The sequence below is a fragment of the Rhinopithecus roxellana genome, chromosome 3 (assembly GCF_007565055.1).
Source record: "Rhinopithecus roxellana isolate Shanxi Qingling chromosome 3, ASM756505v1, whole genome shotgun sequence".
Lineage (NCBI taxonomy): Eukaryota > Metazoa > Chordata > Mammalia > Primates > Cercopithecidae > Rhinopithecus > Rhinopithecus roxellana.
In genome coordinates, this window is record NC_044551.1 from 147096657 (window position 1) to 147118880 (window position 22224).

At 39.3% G+C, this 22224-nt stretch overlaps 1 protein-coding gene and 1 pseudogene across 1 annotated transcript in view; both read left to right on the plus strand.

Annotated features, from left to right (window-relative positions):
* The window catches only part of DMGDH (dimethylglycine dehydrogenase), a 77259-nt gene extending 57875 nt beyond the window's left edge, over positions 1-19384 (plus strand). Inside the window, 3 exon segments of the mRNA XM_010364103.2 lie at positions 11912-12046; positions 18697-18885; positions 18887-19384. Of these exon segments, the coding sequence (XP_010362405.1) occupies positions 11912-12046; positions 18697-18885; positions 18887-18913 (351 nt within the window). The 3' untranslated portion in view covers positions 18914-19384.
* Positions 16240-18143, plus strand: LOC104662972 (annotated as a pseudogene).
* Positions 19385-22224: the final 2840 nt, after the last annotated feature.

The following is a 22224-nucleotide window of genomic DNA, read 5'->3' on the forward strand; positions in this document are numbered from 1 at the left end:
GTTTCCTGAGGCATATACAGTGGCACAGGTGCACAGGGTACTGCACAACTGAGTAAAGAAAGTTCAGATTCACATAGACTGTAGGTGAGTGATGGCCACAGGCTTTGGAACGAGATTCCCACCTGGATTGCTTTAAATGATGATCCAAAATCCATTCTAAATGAGAAGCTTTTCAGGAAAGTATTGAGGGATAGTGGTGCAGCCTGTCATCTGGATTTCCATCTTCATTCTGCCACTTATAGTAGCTGATGACCAGAGTCTCTGCAGCCCTTCCACGCCTATAAGACACAGGAGACTGATTCCACAACCAGTGTGCCTGATTTAAAGGAAGCTTTACTGGGACAGAGGATGTTACACTGATTCCCTTATGTCTCTAGAACTTTCTATGAAGGTGTAAAAATCACAAAAGTTTTATAAATTTAAAACAAAGAATAACATGTGGAGGCAGAAATTCAAACAAACAGAAGCTATGATAGAGGTATGGACAGTGGGGGCCCAAGGAAGAATATGACCCAATTCTCCCTGGGGTGGCAGAGTAGGGCTGGGGACAGCATTCCATGATCACCAATTGGATAGAGAAGTTGCTTGAATTGAGTTTTGAAAGTTGAGTAGATTTTGATGGATACAAAATCAATAAAAAAAATTGATGACTTCTTTGGATTTTCTGATGGGTTTTTGGCTCCATATAAATGGAAAAGAAAAGGTCCAAGACTGTATTTTCATAATCTCTCCCCAGTGTCGTAGCCCACTACCCTGACTCTCCATATCAGACCCTGCCTACCATGCAGGGTCTGTCAAATTTGACTTTAACTACATATCTGAGAGCTCTCCATTGCCCTAAGAATCACGACCAAAAATATACTGATTTTCTTTCATTTACATGTGCTTTTAGGTAATATGGTTCTTATAATAGAGCTAATGAGAGATAAGTAATTATATTTCACTTAAAATCTACTTAATGTTTTTATATAGGTAGATATTATATTTAGTATGTATTACAGGTGGCTGTTTTAATGACTCATATTGCTATTTAAAATTAATAAATTTTAAAAACACAAGCCAAGACTATTTTTAGGCTATAGTCTCAGTGCTCCGGAAATTTATACATTTTTCAAAGATATTAATAGCTATTTATATAGTTAATTTGGCAATGACTTATTAAAGAAATATATTTCTGTTCTTGGGTCATCCAGAAAGCACCAATTTTAATTACAGCATTAACCTTCAGACACATTTTCCTCTCATTTATAATTAATAATTATATAGTACAGTAAAATATATGATCTTGGGAGCAAAGCCAAGTAAAATGAAAATGAAATGCTATCACTTGACTTAAAATCTTCCTAAGTCAGGAGCCTTGATGGTTTGAGACAGGGGGATTGTGCCAATGGGCAGGTGCAGCCTCCTGTCTGTACTTATAGCACTTATTGAAAGTGTTCCAGCTGGGTGAGGTGGCTCACACCTGTAATCCCAGCACTTTGGGAGGCTAAAGTAAGCAGATTATCTGAGGTCAGGAATTCAAGACCAGCCTGGCCAACATGGCAAAAACCCATCTTTACCCAAAATACAAAAATTAGCAAGGCATGGTGGTGTGTGCCTGGTCCCAGCTACTCAGGAGGCCGAGGCAGGAGAGTTGCTTGAACCCAGGAGATGGAGGTTGCAGTGAGCCAAGATTGTAACCACTGCACTCCAACCTGGGTGACAGAGAGAGATTCCATCTCAAACAAAAGAAAAAAGAAAATAAGTGTTCCTTACTTTCAGTGAGATTTTTGTTGTTGTTTTTGTTAGAATATGTTTTATTTCATGTCTGAGGATGAAATTACTGAAAATACCCAATTCCTAATTTAGGGATATACAAATGCAGATATTAAATTGCATTAATATTAACATTCAGAATGTTTTCAGATACTTTTACATAGTACACAAACATTATTTTGTAATAAATGTCATTCAAAATAGGTTCTGGTCACCTAAAAGAAATTTAAAAGAAACATTCTTTATTTACAGTATTTATATCATCTATGCTTTCTAATGATAGACTCCAGGTACAGGCATTTAAAAAAATATGGATAAAATCTAAAAGTGCAGGTCTATCTTGTCTTGTAACTAAGCCTCAGTTTAGTCTTTCATAAACTGAGGATTAAAATATCCATCTTAAAGGGTCGTCATGAGGATTAAATGAGCTTGTGAATGTGAAGCCATCATTTTAGTATGTGACACATAGCAAGGGCATAAGAAATTGTAAATGTTACTTATTAATATTTTATTATTATTATTATTTTTTTTTTAATTTTTTTTTTTTTTATTATACTTCAAGTTCTAGGGTACATGTGCACAACGTGCAGGTTTGCTACATATGTATACCTATGCCATGTTGGTGTGCTGCACCCATCAACTCGTCAGCACCCATCAATTCATCATCTATATCATGCATAACTCCCCAATGCAATCCCTCCCTCCTCCCCCCTCCCCCCTCCCCATGATAGGCCCCAGTGCGTGATGTTCCCCTTCCCGAGTCCAAGTGATCTCATTGTTCAGTTCCCACCTATGAGTGAGAACATGCGGTGTTTGGTTTTCTCTTCTTGTGATAGTTTGCTAAGAATGATGGTTTCCAGCTGCATCCATGTCCCCACAAAGGACGCAAACTCATCCTTTTTTATGGCTGCATAGTATTCCATGGTGTATATGTGCCACATTTTCTTAATCCAGTCTGTCACAGATGGACATTTGGGTTGATTCCAAGTCTTTGCTATTGTGAATAGTGCCGCAATAAACATACGTGTGCATGTGTCTTTGTAGTAGAATAATTTATAATCCTTTGGGTATATACCCAGTAGTGGGATGGCTGGGTCATATGGTACATCTAGTTCTAGATCCTTGAGGAATTGCCATACTGTTTTCCATAATGGTTGAACTAGTTTACAATCCCACCAACAGTGTAAAAGTGTTCCTATTTCTCCACATCCTCTCCAACACCTGTTGTTTCCTGACTTCTTAATGATTGCCATTCTAACTGGTGTGAGATGGTATCTCATTGTGGTTTTGATTTGCATTTCTCTGATGGCGAGTGACGATGAGCATTTTTTCATGTGTCTGTTGGCTGTATGAATGTCTTCTTTTGAGAAATGTCTGTTCATATCCTTTCCCCACTTTTTGATGGGGTTGTTTGTTTTTTTCTCGTATATTTGTTTGAGTTCTTTGTAGATTCTGGATATTAGCCCTTTGTCAGATGAGTAGGTTGCAAAAATTTTCTCCCATTCTGTAGGTTGCCTATTCACTCTGATGGTAGTTTCTTTTGCTGTGCAAAAGCTCTTTAGTTTAATTAGATCCCATTTGTCAATTTTTGCTTTTGCTGCCGTTGCTTTTGGTGTTTTAGACATGAAGTCCTTGCCCATGCCTATGTCCTGAATGGTACTACCTAGATTTTCTTCTAGGGTTTTTATGGTATTAGGTCTAACATTTAAGTCTCTAATCCATCTTGAATTAATCTTCGTATAAGGGGTAAGGAAAGGATCCAGTTTCAGCTTTCTACTTATGGCTAGCCAATTTTCCCAGCACCATTTATTAAATAGGGAATCCTTTCCCCATTTCTTGTTTCTCTCAGGTTTGTCAAAGATCAGATGGCTGTAGATGTGCGGTATTATTTCTGAGGACTCTGTTCTGTTCCATTGGTCTATAGCTCTGTTTTGGTACCAGTACCATGCTGTTTTGGTTACTGTAGCCTTGTAGTATAGTTTGAAGTCAGGTAGCGTGACGCCTCCAGCTTTGTCCTTTTGACTTAGGATTGTCTTGGCAATACGGGCTCTTTTTGGGTTCCATATGAACTTTAAAGCAGTTTTTTCTAATTCTGTGAAGAAACTCATTGGTAGCTTGATGGGGATGGCATTGAATCTATAAATAACCTTGGGGAGTATGGCCATTTTCACGATATTGATTCTTCCTATCCATGAGCATGGTATGTTCTTCCATTTGTTTGTGTCCTCTTTGATTTCACTGAGCAGTGGTTTGTAGTTCTCCTTGAAGAGGTCCTTTACATCCCTTGTAAGCTGGATTCCTAGGTATTTTATTCTCTTTGAAGCAATTGTGAATGGAAGTTCATTCCTGATTTGGCTCTCTGCTTGTCTGTTACTGGTGTATAAGAATGCTTGTGATTTTTGCACATAAATTTTGTATCCTGAGACTTTGCTGAAGTTGCTTATCAGCTTAAGGAGATTTTGGGCTGAGACGATGGGGTTTTCTAAATATACAATCATATCATCTGCAAACAGGGACAATTTGACTTCTTCTTTTCCTAACTGGATACCCTTGATTTCTTTCTCTTGCCTGATTGCCCTAGCCAGAACTTCCAACACTATGTTGAATAGGAGTGGTGAGAGAGGGCATCCCTGTCTTGTGCCAGTTTTCAAAGGGAATTTTTCCAGTTTTTGCCCATTCAGTATGATATTAGCTGTGGGTTTGTCATAAATGGCTCTTATTATTTTGAGATACGTTCCATCAATACCGAATTTATTGAGCGTTTTTAGCATGAAGGGCTGTTGAATTTTGTCAAAAGCCTTTTCTGCATCTATTGAGACAATCATGTGGTTCTTGTCTTTGGTTCTGTTTATATGCTGGATTACGTTTATTGATTTGCGAATGTTGAACCAGCCTTGCATCCCAGGGATGAAGCCCACTTGATCATGGTGGATAAGCTTTTTGATGTGCTGCTGAATCCGGTTTGCCAGTATTTTATTGAGAATTTTTGCATCAATGTTCATCAGGGATATTGGTCTAAAATTCTCTTTTTTTGTTGTGTCTCTGCCAGGCTTTGGTATCAGGATGATGTTGGCCTCATAAAATGAGTTAGGGAGGATTCCCTCTTTTTCTATTGATTGGAATAGTTTCAGAAGGAATGGTACCAGCTCCTCCTTGTACCTCTGGTAGAATTCAGCTGTGAATCCATCTGGTCCTGGACTTTTTTTGGTGGGTAGGCTATTAATTGTTGCCTCAATTTCAGAGCCTGCTATTGGTCTATTCAGGGATTCAACTTCTTCCTGGTTTAGTCTTGGAAGAGTGTAAGTGTCCAGGAAATTATCCATTTCTTCTAGATTTTCTAGTTGATTTGCATAGAGGCGTTTATAGTATTCTCTGATGGTAGTTTGTATTTCTGTGGGGTCAGTGGTGATATCCCCTTTATCATTTTTTTATTGCATCTATTTGATTCCTCTCTCTTTTCTTCTTTATTAGCCTTGCTAGCGGTCTGTCAATTTTGTTGATCTTTTCAAAAAACCAACTCCTGGATTCATTGATTTTTTGGAGGGTTTTTTGTGTCTCTATCTCCTTCAGTTCGGCTCTGCTCTTAGTTATTTCTTGCCTTCTGCTAGCTTTTGAATGTGTTTGCTCTTGCCTCTCTAGTTCTTTTAATTGTGATGTTAGAGTGTCAATTTTAGATCTTTCCTGCTTTCTCTTGTGGGCATTTAGTGCTATAAATTTCCCTCTACACACTGCTTTAAATGTGTCCCAGAGATTCTGGTATGTTGTATCTTTGTTCTCATTGGTTTCAAAGAACATCTTTATTTCCGCTTTCATTTCGTCATGTACCCAGTAGTCATTCAGGAGCAGGTTGTTCAGTTTCCATGTAGTTGAGTGGTTTTGATTGATTTTCTTAGTCCTGAGTTCTAGTTTGATTGCACTGTGGTCTGAGAGACAGTTTGTTATAATTTCTGTTCTTTTACATTTGCTGAGGAGTGCTTTACTTCCAATTATGTGGTCAATTTTGGAATAAGTGCGATGTGGTGCTGAGAAGAATGTATATTCTGTTGATTTGGGGTGGAGAGTTCTATAGATGTCTATTAGGTCTGCTTGGTGCAGAGATGAGTTCAATTCCTGGATATCCTTGTTAACTTTCTGTCTTGTTGATCTGTCTAATGTTGACAGCGGAGTGTTGAAGTCTCCCATTATTATTGTATGGGAGTCTAAGTCTCTTTGTAAGTCCCTAAGGACTTGCTTTATGAATCTGGGTGCTCCTGTATTGGGTGCATATATATTTAGGATAGTTAGCTCTTCCTGTTGAATTGATCCCTTTACCATTATGTAATGGCCTTCTTTGTCTCTTTTGATCTTTGATGGTTTAAAGTCTGTTTTATCAGAGACAAGGATTGCAACCCCTGCTTTTTTTTGTTCTCCATTTGCTTGGTAGATCTTCCTCCATCCCTTTATTTTGAGCCTATGTATGTCTCTGCATGTGAGATGGGTCTCCTGAATACAGCAGACTGATGGGTCTTGACTCTTTATCCAGTTTGCCAGTCTGTGTCTTTTAATTGGAGCATTTAGTCCATTAACATTTAAGGTTAATATTGTTATGTGTGAACTTGATCCTGCCATTATGATATTAACTGGTTATTTTGCTCGTTAGTTGATGCAGTTTCTTCCTAGCCTCGATGGTCTTTACATTTTGGCATGTTTTTGCAATGGCTGGTACCGGTTGTTCCTTTCCATGTTTAGTGCTTCCTTCAGGGTCTCTTGTAAGGCAGGCCTGGTGGTGACAAAATCTCTAAGCATTTGCTTATCTGTAAAGGATTTTATTTCTCCTTCACTTATGAAACTTAGTTTGGCTGGATATGAAATTCTGGGTTTAAAATTCTTTTCTTTAAGAACGTTGAATATTGGCCCCCACTCTCTTCTGGCTTGTAGAGTTTCTGCCGAGAGATCTGCTGTTAGTCTGATGGGCTTCCCTTTGTGGGTAACCCGACCTTTCTCTCTGGCTGCCCTTAAGATTTTTTCCTTCATTTCAACTTTGGTGAATCTGGCAATTATGTGTCTTGGAGTTGCTCTTCTGGAGGAGTATCTTTGTGGCGTTCTCTGTATTTCCTGAATTTGAATGTTGGCCTGCCCTACTAGGTTGGGGAAGTTCTCCTGGATGATTTCCTGAAGAGTGTTTTCCAACTTGGTTCCATTTTCCCCCTCACTTTCAGGCACCCCAATCAGGCGTAGATTTGGTCTTTTTACGTAATCCCATACTTCTTGCAGGCTTTGCTCATTTCTTTTTCTTCTTTTTTCTTTTGGTTTCTCTTCTCGCTTCATTTCATTCATCTGATCCTCAATCGCTGATACTCTTTCTTCCAGTTGATCGAGTCGGTTACTGAAGCTTGTGCATTTGTCACGTATTTCTCGTGTCATGGTTTTCATCTCTGTCATTTCGTTTATGATCTTCTCTGCATTAATTAGTCTAGCTGTCAATTCTTCCACTCTTTTTTCAAGATTTTTAGTTTCTTTGCGCTGGGTACGTAATTCCTCCTTTAGCTCTGAGAAGTTTGATGGACTGAAGCCTTCTTCTCTCATCTCGTCAAAGTCATTCTCTGACCAGCTTTGATCCGTTGCTGGCGATGGGCTGCGCTCCTTTGCAGGGGGAGATGCGCTCTTATTTTTTGAATTTCCAGCTTTTCTGCCCTGCTTCTTCCCCATCTTTGTGGTTTTATCTGTCTCTGGTCTTTGATGGTGGTGACGTACTGATGGGGTTTTGGTATAGGTGTCCTTCCTGTTTGATAGTTTTCCTTCTGACAGTCAGAAGGACTGTCTGTTGGTCTGTTGGAGATTGCTTGAGGTCCACTCCAGACCCTGTTTGCCTGGGTATCAGCAGCAGAGGTTGCCGAAGATAGAATATTGCTGAACAGCGAGTGTACCTGTCTGATTCTTCCTTTGGAAGTTTCCTCTCAGGGGTGTACTCCACCCTGTGAGGTGTGGGGTGTCAGACTGCCCCTAGTGGGGGATTTCTCCCAGCTAGGCTACTCAGGGGTCAGGGACACACCTGAGCAGGCAGTCTGTCCGTTCTCAGATCTCAACCTCCGCGTTGGGAGATCCACGGCTCTCCCCAAAGCTGTCAGACAGAGTCGTTCGCGTCTGCACCGGCTCCCGCTACTTCCCCTGTTGGTCTTCAGCTGTGCGCTGTCCCCAGAGGTGGAGACTACAGAGACAGGCAGGCTTCCTTGAGCTGCTGTGAGCTCCACCCAGTTCGAGCTTCCCAGAGGCTTTGTTTACCTACTTAAGCCTCAGGAATGGCGGGCGCCCCTCCCCCAGCCTCGCTGCTGCCTTGCCGATAGATCGCGGCAGACTGCTGTGTTAGCAGTGAGGGAGGCTTCGTGGGCGTGGGACCCTCCCAGCCAGGTGTGGGATATATTCTGGTGTGCCTGTATGCTTACAGCGCAGTATTGGGGTGGGAGTTACCCGATTTTCCAGGTGTTGTGTGTCTCAGTTCCCCTGGCTAGGAAAACGGATCCCCTTCCCCCTTGCGCTTCCAGGTGAGGCGATGCCTCGCCCTGCTTCAGCTCTCACTGGTCAGGCTGCAGCAGCTGACCAGCACCGATTGTCCGGCACTGCCTAGTGAGATGACCCCAGTACCTCAGTTGAAAATGCAGAAATCACCGGTGTTCTGTGTCGCTCGCGCTGGGAGTTGGAGACTGGAGCTGTTCCTATTCGGCCATCTTGCTCCGCCCTCTAATATTTTATTATTTTTTAAGCTGAATTTACTACTCTAATTTTTTTTCTAGAGAAAGTTTTTGCCCACTCACCCCCAAACTTTCCTATTTCCCTCATGGCTAGCTAATACCTGATATTCCTTCTCAGCCTTTGGTAAAATGTGAATTTGACAAAGGTAGAGTTAGTCTCCCTTTCCAGCACATCTCATCCCTCGCCTAGCTCTGCCCCAATAGCTCTCAGCCAGCACCCCCAGCTGGTCATGGCCAGCTGCCACCATATCCCCTCAGGTGTAGCAGATATTGATTTAAGTGGCCCCGTTAAGGCTGTTCAGAGTAGGCAAAACAAACAGGGCTAGGCCTCCTGAGATCTTGGTTCTTAACCAGTTTGTTGATTGCCTGTCTTTGACTGAGTTAACGCGCTGCTCTTAGACTCCAAACCCAGCATCTGTGGGGTGTTTCTGTATAGATCAAATTATAATGTAAATACAGACACTTTTGGGAAAGGCTGTACAGACAGTAGTTGTTATGAAACCTATTCATCTTTCAAAACTCAGCTCAAAGAATGCTGCCCCGATCCCTACTCTCCCATCCCAGGCGGAACTGGGTCATTTTCTTCCTTGGGTCCCCACTGTCCATACCTCTATCGAGGCTTCTATTTGTTTGCATTTCTGCCTCCACATATTAGATATTCTTTGTTTTAGATTTATAAAACTTTTGTGATTTTTACACCCTAGAACACACAGAACCAACTATGACTCATATTTCAAAATTTGTATTGCTAATTGATATGCTATTATGTGTCATGTTCTGCTATGTTTCCAATAATCTCAAATTGTTCTTTTTTTCTGTTAAAACATTGAGGAAAAACATTTCCTGTTAAAACATTGTTTCCTGTTAATACATTGAGGAGATGTAATAATTTCAGGACTGGGCCCAAGATCATGTTCTCTGAAGCTCTGAATACTCCCTGCCTAACACAGTATCTAATATTCAGCAGGGGCTTAAGAACAGTTGAATAAATAATTGAAAGAAAATTATTGAATAGGAGACTCAGGAAGATTAAGAACCTTCAAGCTGTAAATGTATCTCTAATAGTAAAGATTCAGATTCTATGACAGTAGGTGAGGAAATAATTTCAGATCTGCTGGCATTCCATAAATCACACCGTATAACGCGTTTGGTCACTGACTCTTGTTTAAGTGCTTCTCCACACAATAAGACATAAAACTTTTTCAGTATAGTTATTGATTCCAATGTAGACAAGAACTCTAAAAAGCACCCTTTGTCATCATTATTCTATGATTGCAAGTCTCCTTTTTAAAAAGCAAAAAAAAAAAAAAAAAAAAAAAAAAAAAAAAAAAAACTGTTGCTGTTATAGAATTCTTTCTTAGATATACAGTCATCCCTCTCTGTATGTATGTGGGGGATTGGTTCCAGAATCCCCACATATACCAAAATCTGGGTTTTCTCAAGAACCGCCAACCCATATATACAAAAAGTCATCCCCTCCATATGCATGGGTTTCAAACCCCACGAATACTGTATTTTCTATTTGTGTTTAGTTGAAAAAAAATCCACATGAGTGGACCTCTGCAGCTTAAAGTGGTATCGTTCAAGGACCAACTCTGCATGTTTTAACTATAGTGAACTTTGGTTTGTTATGACTTGTTATCATGAATTTATCCTACATATGAATTCAAATGAATCAAGCTCTTCCTGTGACTCCCTACCCCCATTTGCCCTATATTAGATAACACGAGTCCCAATCTTCTTTAAATTTTCATGATCTGGCTTCATAATAAAGCTTTATAGTTGGTTCTCACCATTTGTATCACCCTGGGGAAGGAGAGAGAATTGGATGTTCATTTTGTACATTATTTTAACCTCAGCTAATGGAAACTTTCTCTAACTTCCTGTGTAGGTCAGCAATTTAAAGTTGGATTATCCATAGACATAATATTTCATTGTGGATTCATCCTAGAGGCTCTAAACTGGGGAAGGAATAGACTGGGAGGGGGACTCTCAGTGAGGGTGTGTGAGGACCCCCGCTGCTGCTTCTCTGGAGGTTAAGGGGATTTATTACACTCAGTCCTAAATGTTTCAAGTGCAGAAAGAACTGTGTAAGTCCTAAATGTTAGTGGTGGAGGACATCTTAGGCATGAAATATTCTTTCTTATTGCCAGTGAAGAAATCGAAGTTTTTGGTTCTTTCCTTTCTTTGCTTTCAGAGAGTAGTCTGTGGGAACTGTTTCGAGAATCTTGTTTTCCACATTGTGATCTCTGATTAAATCTCATTCACTGTAGACGTGATTTATATATCACAAATTTCCTTTCCCTCACATAAGAGATGCTTGTCTAGGCAGAGTATGCAGAAGTCTCACACCAACCTCCCATGGATGTCAGCCCTTCCTCCAGGGCGCTCGCTCTCAGTGCTCTCTCTTCACCTCTGACTAGTTTATCACACTTATCATGTGTCTCCTGGCATTTGGTTGAGTCGAATTCTATCTCCCTTATTAGCTAAGTGTCTCTGCTGAGGAGTCATTGCTCACTTGTGTGTCCTGCTCACAGGTAAGCTGTATTAAGGTGTATTACCAATAAGTGTGAAGTCTTCCAGTTTGCCTGATTACTACTTTTTTTTTTTTTTAATACATAAGAATGAATTCAAGGTTATCCCTATAACAATGTCGCTCTCACTCTCATTCCCTTATATTGATTGCATTGGGAATGACCCTGAGTGTGTCCATGGGAATGTATTAGGAATAGGAATGTCATCTGTCATGTGTTGCATGGAAGAAGTAAAAAAAAAAAAAAAAAAAAAAAAAAAAGGTTGAAAAGCACAGTGTTAGAGAATAAACTCTTGGATAAAAATGTCTGTGTCTAACTCATTTTGTTACCCACACAGGGCCTAGCACTATGCCTCACACATAGTAGGGACTCAATAAATGTTTTGAGAATGAACTAATGAATGCGACCCAATAGGTAAATACTTTCCAGAGACATTATTCTGAAGAAGCAAAAAGAAAATACTGCATTTTGGGGTTGTTTTAGCATCATGTTTCAAAAAAGTGAATTTTCTTCTTGTAAAAGACTTTCTATAGGTAGAAATTGAGTTGCACATTGCTTACTGACAGCCTGTACCACTGTCCAGACCCATTAGACACAAGGGTCACTTTCATAATCCACCATTGCAACATGCCTTATGTTTTTCTGCCTAGGTGGTTCTGGTAAATTGTCATCACAAGTTATTACCCTTAAGTCTAACATATTCTGAAGGAATAGGTGGCTGATACTGTCATTTGAGGACTAAGAAATATTTGTCTAAACATTTGATCCAATCTGTATTTTTATTTAATGTGTAATTGGCGAGAAAATAGCAAAGACAAATTTAAATGCTTGCATCTCTAACCTTGTCACAGTGTCTGAGCATTCATTCATCATCATTATCTTGGATTCCTGCAGCCAGCAGACTTCATAGGAAAGCAAGCACTGAAACAGATTAAAGCCAAGGGGCTGAAACGAAGACTGGTCTGCCTCACCTTGGCAACGGATGATGTTGATCCAGAGGGAAATGAAAGCATCTGGTACAATGGCAAGGTGAGTGCTGAGGACCTCACTGCCAGGGGCTGTGGCGTCTTCTGCAACAGAAACTCCCCTTGTTCCTATTTTCTCTTAAACCCTTTTGCTATTAATTATTTATTGGAGGGATGACACACTTTTGATTTCTGAGCTGACATTCAAAAGACAGAATGCAATTAACTGAAAGGAAAATGAAATGTTGCTCATTTTTGAAAACATAAAATTCTATATATTCTGTTTAAAGAAAACAAACCCAAAGACTTGAAATACATTGGACAATGAGGAGGGTATGATTTAGAGGGTAAATGATCTATTTGCTCATCACATCCATGTCTGTAACTGCAAAAGATGGGTTTTATAAAAAAATTGGCATTCTGATTTAACTTTTTATGGATCTTTCAGAAGGAGACAATTAGCATATTAACAGGGAAAAAATCCAAATGAAAACATCTATGACAATAGAGGGTAGAACCTTAGAAAGTAAAGCAAAAAGTGGAAACCATTTGGCTCTTCAGGAAGAGTAAAATCACCTTCTCATATTGGAATGTTACTTTTCATTCTTTCTATTTGTATTCCGTAAAACCAGGGTAAGTCAGATAACGTATCAATGGGACTTTTTCTCCATTTTTTCTCCCAAGCTTTCTGCATTCAGTTACTGTCTCCATTTTTTATTACTATTTGTAAAACCCAATTTTGTTGAAACTGAGTGTGGGTGTGTTTTTTCCTGGTGTTAGCAGGCACGTGTGGGACACCCAGCTTAGACCACGGGGAGGGAATAGAGCCTTCAAAGCTCATCTAAACAACGGTTCCACAATGAACAGGGTCAGCTTGGTCATTACCCAAGACTCAGAGCTTCTGTGCCTGGGTTTTTTTCTTATTCACTGCAGCCTACTTGATACTTGTTTCCATTTTCTCTGTCTCATCAGTAACACAAACAGTGCTAGAAGTGGAGAAAGCCAGTGGTGTCAAATCACAGCCTTTGGGGCTAAAGCATGGGTCAATTTAACAAAGAACTAACAACTACTGAGTTCTTACTGTATACCAGATATTTTTCATGTGCTCTCCCATTTAACTTTACAGCACGCCTGTCAGATATGTATGATCATTTCCATTTTAAAGATGAGGCTTTGAGGGGCTCAGAAGTAACTTGCTTGAGGTTACATGGCTGGTGATTGATAGAACCGATCTCCAACTCAGGTCTAGTTTCCAGCTTTGAATTTCTGGTCCTTTCTTCTAAGACATAAAAGAAATCAATTTGATCTCTTTTCTCTCTCTGCTGATGTCCCCCTGTAGTTTCTTAAGAATTTAATTAATTAATTAATTTATTTATTTTGAGACAGAGCCTTACTCTGTTGCCCAGGCTGAAGTGCAGCAGCATGATCTCGACTCACTACAACCTCTGCTTCCCAGGTTCAAGTGGTTCTCCTGCCTCAGCCTCCTGAGTAGCTGGGATTACAGGTGCATGCCACCATGCTCGGCTAATTTTTGTATTTTTAGTAGAGATGGGGTTTCTCCACGTTGGCCAGGCTGGTCTTGATCACCAGCCAGGTCATACATCCACCTTGGTCTCCCAAAGTGCTGGGATTACAGGCATGAGCCACTGCCCCCGGCCTTAAGAATTTAATTCTATACCCACATCCTTGTGCATCTGAGTATCAGGTGAATGTTATTAGAGTCTATGAAGCCAACTGACTTTTCTCAGATCTCAAGTGCCTTCACCTGTCTGTAAGCCTGGATGGGCTGACCTCTACTTCCTTCTTAAATTGGGCTGAGTTTGCTCTTCTGTTTGAACTGTTCCTACCTTTCTCCCTGTCTCTTCTTTCTCTTTCTGTTCTGTATCTCTGGTTCAGCCCTCTTTTCTTAATATGTATTCTTCCTCATTTCATATTTGCCCACAATTCACATGATTTCTACTTATAACCAGCTCTGCCATTAATTAACTGTTTGACCTGATCCTGAGCTGATCTCTGGGCCTCAGTTTTCTCATCTGTAAAATGAAGCCATTGGATGAGATAACGTCTTCTTGTCATTACATTTCCTCCCACCTCATCTTTTCCTTTGTTTTTTATTTTTCACTCTATTCCCAGTCAGTTTTCTCGGTACTTCTTAATACGGTCTACACTTACCCTTCCACCAGCCTTCTGTTTTACTCAGCATGGAATGAAAGAGATACTATGCTATATTTTTCAGTATTCCCACATCATCCACAGTCAACTGATTTTTAGCCACCTTAAATATGATGATACCAAAATTAGTTTTAAAACCTTGAAAACCTAAGCTCCAATCTAAAGTTTTTTTCATTTGCCCTATGCATATACTGCATTTACATGCTATATTGTTCATCTTTCCTTGCCATCTGCTTATAAAACTGCTAATCCAATTACAGGATTCTAGCTCTTGGATTTCCTAATATGAATTTGCCTGCTCTTTGATGCTTAGTAAGGTCATCATTTTAACATGCAGATGGTCTTCTTTTTTGATCCTTTTTCAGAGGTTCTCCTTGGATCGTCTTTACTCTGGACTGATATGAAATAATTTTTGCTTTTTATTTTCAGACTTTGTCTTGTGTTGCTTTTAGTATTTTATGCTTGCAAGCATTTCCAGTGCTAGAGATAGGGTACAAATGTATTTGTTTATTGACTTTTTTTTTTTTTTTTTTTTTTTTTTAGTGTCTACTATATGCCAGCGATATTCTAGGCACTGGGGATATAGCAGTGAACAAAACACAAGAATCTCAGACCTCATGGAGTTTATATTCCAGAGGAGCGAGAGATGGACAATGGACAAAATAAATAAAGTATATTGCATGTCAGATGGTCTTTAGTGCCTTGGGGAAAGGTCAAGTCCAACTGGGAGCAGGGCAGTGCTGGAGAAAGGGATTATAACCTTAAATGAGGTTTAATTTTTTTTTTTTAAATCAAGGCATAAAGATGGTCATGAGAAAGGCTTTCTTTATATTGGGTGACTCAGTTATAAAAGATTCTTATCTTGGAAGGAAGTTTTGAAAAAGAGGTTTGTGGAGAGGTTTGGAGAGCTTAAAAGGTTTTTAAAATTATTATTTGTAAACTAAAACACACAGGAACAGTCAAAGAAAAACACAATAGAATATCAAACTTAAATTATGTTAACTTCCTTCAAAGGCCATTCGCCATGTTACCTTCTGGAAGTCAGATAGAGACTTCTCATAATTTGAGAGAGAAATGAGAAAAGGCTAAAAATAGATGAGAATTATTCACATTGGTAAAAAGAAGGTCAATGTTTGTTTTAACAAAGAATGAGAATTTGCCGGGCAGAGGGTGGGGACCGATTGTTCTCACAGTTCACTGAACTAAAAGATGGAATGGATCTAATTGAACCTGGAAGATTTTAGGGAAAACTGTTTAAAATTTATGCAAGAGAAAACATTTCCCTGGAGATTTAGTAATAAGGTAAAAGGAAAGGCCAGACTTCTGAAATGCCCTGGGCTTCTAACCCCTGGATTAGAGAGAAATTCAAGTAGAAATGAAAGTAAATTCTAGCAGAAAGCAAAGCAAACTTTAAAAATAGCACTCATAAATAAGGACTCTCTTTTTTTAGTTTACTGATGCAGAAAACATCAAGACAAATGGCTGCAAGACAAATGACTGCTGGGATGTTAGGAGATGAGAAGGGCTGAGGAAACAGTGTATGTAGTCTCCTAAGAGTGATTGTGGGCTTTTGACCCAGTGAGTCAGGGGATTACAGCCTGAGACCGGCACAGGTCTCTTCCTGTTTTCTGAAGATGCTCAAGCAAACCAGGTTAACTCTCCTAGGGCTCCAAACCCAAATTTCTCTCTTACAGGTGGGGAAATGAAACCAAGGTTACCAAGAAAGTCTTTCAAAAACCAATGATTAAGGCAGGCATGGTAGCTCATTCCTGTAATTCCAGCACTTTGGGAGGCCAAGGCAGGCTGATCACTTGAGTTCAGGAGTTCGAGACCAGCAAGACCAACATGGTGAAACCCCGTCTCTACTAAAAATACAAAAATTAGCTGGGCATGATGGTGTACACCTGTAGTCCCAGCTACTCAGGAGGCTGAGGCAGGAGAATCACTTGAACCCGGGAGGTAGAAGTTGCAGAGAGCCAAGATTGCACCACTGCACTCCAGCTGGGGCAACAGAGCAAGACTCCATCTCAAAAAACAAACAAAAGCAATGATTAGGTGCAGCCACAGAGCTGCTCCCAGGGCCACATGGCTGAGGGGGACGCAGGGGTGACCAAAGGCAGGATGAAGAAAGTGAAGTAATGGCAGCCATTGATGGCGAGGAATGGTGTGTCATTGATGACTGTGCCAAAATATTTTGTGCTAGAATTAGTGATGATATAGATGACCCCAAATGGACACTTTGCTTGCAAGTTGTGCTACCAAATGAGTACCCAGGTACAGCTCCGCCTCTCCATCAGTTGAATACTCATTGGCTTAAAGGGCAAGAACTTGTCCATTTATTGAATAACCTTGAGGAAATACATATGTGGCCGCCCCATTTGGTTCAGAGAGAGTACCTGCTTTGTGTCCCTGGGATCCAGGCTATGTTTCTTTTCCTCCCAAAATATTTAATGAGAAAATAACAGAATATTGGTGAAAGTATTCTTTACCTGTGAGTGGAGAAAATAAGAGATGTTCCAATACAAAATCTCAGATGACAGAATCATGCCCAGATGTAAAGAAAGAAACTGAAGAGGAAGATGTTGAGTGAAGATGATCTCATTTTTGCATGTTAGCCAGAAAGCTTGGTAAAAGCACTGGATTTTGATATCAGTGAAAATCAAAGAGAAATAGAATTCTCTGCGATTGATCATGGCATTTCTGTTACAGGCCAAATAAGTACTTTTCAGGCAGACTTGGCTCCAGTAGTTTGTCCCAAACAGGCGAAAATGGTTCTTTCCAACTTGTATGAGAATAAGAAAATAGCTAGTACCACCCACAGCATCTATGCCTGCAGAATATATTGTGAGGATAAACAGACCTTACAGGATTGTGAGGGTGATGGGGAGACAGCAGCTGGTGGACATCTTCTTCATCTCATGGAGCTTTTAAATGTGAGGAATATCTTGGTGGTGTTATCACGCTGGTATGGAGGCATTCTGTAGGACCAGATCACTTTAAACTTAACTGTGCCAGAAACATACTAGTGGAGAAGAACAACACACATTCACCTGAAAATCATCTAAGGCTTTGGAAAAAAAACAAAAAATGTTCATCACTGAGTAATGGATTAAGTGAAAATCCAGGAGTTTTTCCACCTGCAGTTGTGGGCTGAGGTGACAATTCTTCCAACGTATTTGTTAGCATAAATATTATGCCTCAATTTCTGTTGCAAATTGGTGATTGTGAAATTTCCAAAAGTGATTTTCTTGTCTCTGTTTCTTTGTTTAATTCTTATAATATAAAGCAATAAATATGGAGAGTCAGTAGTCTTCTTCCACACCAGGAAAAAAAAAAAAAAAAAAACCAGCAATAATTGAAACTCTAACCTCTCTGACCCTAATCCCTACCTGTATCACTGAACTATGATCTAAAGGAAAACAGCAGTTTTAAAGCATGTGTTATAACTTGGCAGTTAACAATCAGCCAGAGAGAAACTTTTACTAATGAATGTATTCACATTTTTTTTTTCAATCAACCAGTTTTCGCAGTAAGTTTAGAAATCATATGGAGAGCTTCTGATTTGGGGTTTCAAAGAGAATTAAAAACTGGGACTACAGAGATAGGAGTCTGCAATTAAAGTCATGAATGTGTTAGCATCTAAAATACTGGAAGTGCTATAGTAAGATTGTTGATGGTAGCGTGCTCTTTGCTGAGGCAGCTGAATGATCACCAGGCTGATTCCCGTCCCTGGATGTCTTAAGCTCCAGCTATAAGCAGTCCACTGTGCCAGACGGTAAGACTTTAAGGATTAGTGCAATGTAGTGTGGCCAGGAGAAGCCATTTTGAGCAGGGCTATGTATCGTGTTTTACTTTTGTTGTCTTCCTTTTCTTTTTGTTCCATGTAATGTTTTGACAACAGTTTTCTGTATTTTCTGCTTTTCCTTCTTTTAGACCTGATTTCCAATAACTTTCTTATCTTTTAATCAAACTTATTATATAGACTTTTTTTTGAGACAGTCTCACTCTGTCATCCAGGCTGGAGTGCAGTGGCCAGATCTCGGCTCACTGCAATCTCCGCCTCCCAGGTTCAAGCAATTCTCATGCTTCAGCCTTCTGAGTAGCCGAGAGTGTAGGTGCCTGCCACCATGCCCAGCTAATTTTTGTATTTTTAGTACAGACAGGGTTTCACCATTTTGGCCAGGCTGGTCTCGAACTCCTGACCTCAAATGATCCGCCTGCCTTGGCCTCCCCAAGTGCTGGGATTACAGGCACGAGCCACTACTCCTGGCCTAAACTAAGTATTACTGTTTTAAAAATGAGAAATTTCAGAGTAATACAGATGTGTACCTTGAGAGTTACTTTTCATAATTTGTAAGCTTTCATTCATCTTCTCAAAATGTGAAGTTTACCTCCTGTGTCTCTGGCGTTGTGCCTCCAGACAGCATTTCAGAAAACTTCCATTTTGTAAGTTGAATCTGTATTTCAGTTTTTTTTCACCCAGAGATGAGGAGCACAGAGCTGTGACCGAGACACTGAGGACTGTTGGGTCTTGTTTTCCAGGTGGTTGGCAACACGACATCTGGAAGCTATAGCTACAGCATCCAGAAGAGCCTGGCTTTCGCGTATGTCCCTGTGGAACTAAGTGAAGTGGGACAGCAAGTGGAAGTTGAACTATTAGGCAAAAATTACCCAGCAGTCGTCATACAAGAACCTTTGGTATTGACCGAACCAACCAGAAACCGGCTTCAGAAAAAAAGGTGGAAAGGACAAAACTTGAAAAAAGACCTTTAGCAGTCAACTGAATTGGATTTGCCAAGGACTGTCCTTGAAATTATCATAATTGGTTCCCAGGGGAATAGAGGAAACCAGGAATTCATTTCAAAATCATCAAAGTCTAGATTTAGAATCTTAACGAAACCTTTCTGTTAAGTGTTTTCTAAGCAAGACAGAATAATACATAAATGATTTATATTTTTCTTTTAAATGAAGAAATTTGAAATGAATTTTTTTTATTACCCCACATCACCTAATCAGCAAAACATTTAGGTGTTTGCTAATATCTACAATCATTACTATAAATGAATTAAAGGACATTTTATAATTTTAGTAACAAATGCATTCTTTTCTTGATAGCTGAAAACAAATTAATAAGTTATCTTTTACATAAAAACATGTATAATGTTGATGGATTTACTTCATAGAGAAATCTTTCCTTAGATGAATAAATGATAGTTTCAATTTTTCATGATATATCTGTAATGAAAATAGTAAAATTTAACATTGACATATAGCCAACATTTTAATTCAATTCTCTGAAATATTTATCATTTTCTTAATGACTTCCCTGAAAGGAGCTTTATAGGACATCATTATTCTCCTTTCAAAGGTTGTTTTAGAAGAGAAGTTGCAAGAAAGAACAGAGTCTTCCAAAGGAAGCGGTACTTGTAAACTTTCAGAGATGAAGCTGAAACATAAATAGATTGTGCCAGTACAAACACAGTTTGAATACTGAACACCTCTCTTTGGGAAAGAATTAATGCAAGTTGACATCACATGGTGCTGTTCTGAATATCATTTCACAAAGCATTTAACAAAGCAGGTCAAACAAAAGCTTAAGAGCTGACAGTTTGTCCTTAGTGCTATGTACAGCAAGAAAAAAAATCAATTTAGAAATAATTCTTTGATATACTTTTTGAAATTATTTGGGTGTAGTTGATGGAATAAATCAATTTCTTTTGTAAAGGGTGGTTTATCATTTATGATTAATTTATACATGCATACATTTATTACACATTTATAGAAGTTTTCTTAAGTATTAAAAAAACTGTGAAGCATGGTAAGATTCTGTCATTTGAATAAACTTTAAAATGATTTCTTGTAAGGTTTGAAAAGGTGCCAATTTTACGTTTTAAATGTTTTATAACAGTAGTTATATATTAGAACTCTTCACATGTTTGTTTCTCTTTGGCATGTCCTCTTAGATGAGAAAAGAAGGAAATCCCTTTGGTAACAAACAGGGTTCCTAATTATTGGGAATATTATCTAGGTTCTTTAATCCAGTTCATGTTAGTGCTGGGAATTTGGGATATCAGCTTCTCATTCTCTGCCTTTCTATAACCCCATGACCTCAGGATAGTTACATACCATCTCTGGGTTCCTCCTCTGTGAAATAGGTTTAGACTCTTTTTTGGATACTATATTATCAAGAAGCAATAATGAAAGTACAACATTAAATTCATATCATATAGTTAATATAGCACTAAAACTGATGAATAAAAGACTAGATCATTCAGATAAACGTGAAAATTTTAAAGAAATCCTACGCACAGTATAAAAGAAGTCTACCCCGATTTCCTTAAGAAGTTGCCCTCATTCTCCCTTTTGTTGTATGTTAGGTGCTATTAGGTTTCGTGGATTACCCCAGCACCCCCACTCATACTCAGCCAGTCCATCCTGGCCTCAGCACCAGGTTTGGTATCAGCCAATTCATGGGCTGACAATGACCTTCAACACAGCTTGACTATGGAAAGCTGAGAAGAGTTAACCAGATTTCTTCCATGGGAATTTGGATTGTGAACCATCAAAGGAAAACCTGGTTAGTACTAAAAGCTGAAGCTGAAAAGATGGATAGAAATAGAAGCCATAAACCCAAGGGAGCAATGAGAGCTCCCGATAAGGAGGGAGACACTGAGAGAGAAACAGAATAAAAGACCAGTTCCCAAAGCTCTCGGCTCCTGATGGCTTGCTGGCCAGTTCTTGGGTGAGAACCTTGACTTAAAAGGGCCTAACTGAAACCACTAGCTTCTGAAAAGTGGAACATACATGGAGATAGGTTAGTGTCGGCCGTGAACAGCAAACAGCCAGCATACTTGAAAACACTGGTGATGTGCAGAAGTCCGTGTCTACAGTTCAGAAAAACATTCTCAAGAATGTGATGATGAATGATAGGCACTTTCTTCCCTTGAGTGATGAAAACTTCTTGGAATTGCAAAAACAGTTTCTAGTCAACACATTATCAAAACATTTATGGGTGGTGTTATGTTGCTAATGTTAACATCCTAACTAATCTGTGTCTTTCTTCTTTTCTACTGATAAGGAAAGATGACAGAAAAAAACATCTTGAAGTATACTGTGTGGGACATTAAATAACAGACAGACGAGATTCTGGAATTTTACTGAGAGCATGTTGTGCATATTTTAATTGAACAAAAGGAAAGGTTGACATTATCAGGAAACTCAGCAGTTGTGAAAGGAAAAAAGTTTTGGCTACACAAATAGTATTTTTTTCTTTAAATTTAAGTTCTAAGATACATGTGTACAACGTGCAGGTTTGTTACATATGTATACATATGCCATGTTGGTGTGCTGCACCCATTAACTCATCATTTACATTAGGTATATCTCCTAATGCTATCCCTCCTCCCTCCTCCCTCCCCACAATAGGCTCGGGTGTGTGATGTTCCCCTTCCTGTGTCCAAGCATTCTCATTGTTCACTTCCCACCTATGAGTGAGAACATGTGGTGTTTGGTTTTCTGTTCTTGTGATAGTTTGCTGAGAATGATGGTTTCCAGCTGCATCCATGTCCTTACAAAAGACAAAAACTCATCCTTTTTATAGCTGCATAGTATTCCATGGTGTATATGTGCCACATTTTCTTAATCCAGTCTGTCACTGATGGACATTTGGGTTGATTCCAAGTCTTTGCTATTGTGAATAGTGCTGCAATAAACATACGTGTGCATGTGTCTTTATAACAGCATGATTTTTAATTCTTTGGGTATATACCCAATAATGTGATGGCTGGGTCAAATGGTATTTCCACTTCTAGATCCTTGAGGAATTGCCACATTGTCTTCCACAATGGTTGAACTAGTTTACAGTCCCACCAACAGTGTAAAAGTATTTCTCCACATCCTCTCCAGCACCTGTTATTTCCTGATTTTTTTAATGATTGGCATTCTAACTGGTGTGAGATGGTATCTCATTGTGGTTTTGATTTGCATTTCTCTGATGGCGAGTGATGATGACCATTTTTTCATGTGTCTGTTGGCTGTATGAATGTCTTCTTTTGAGAAGTGTCTGTTCAT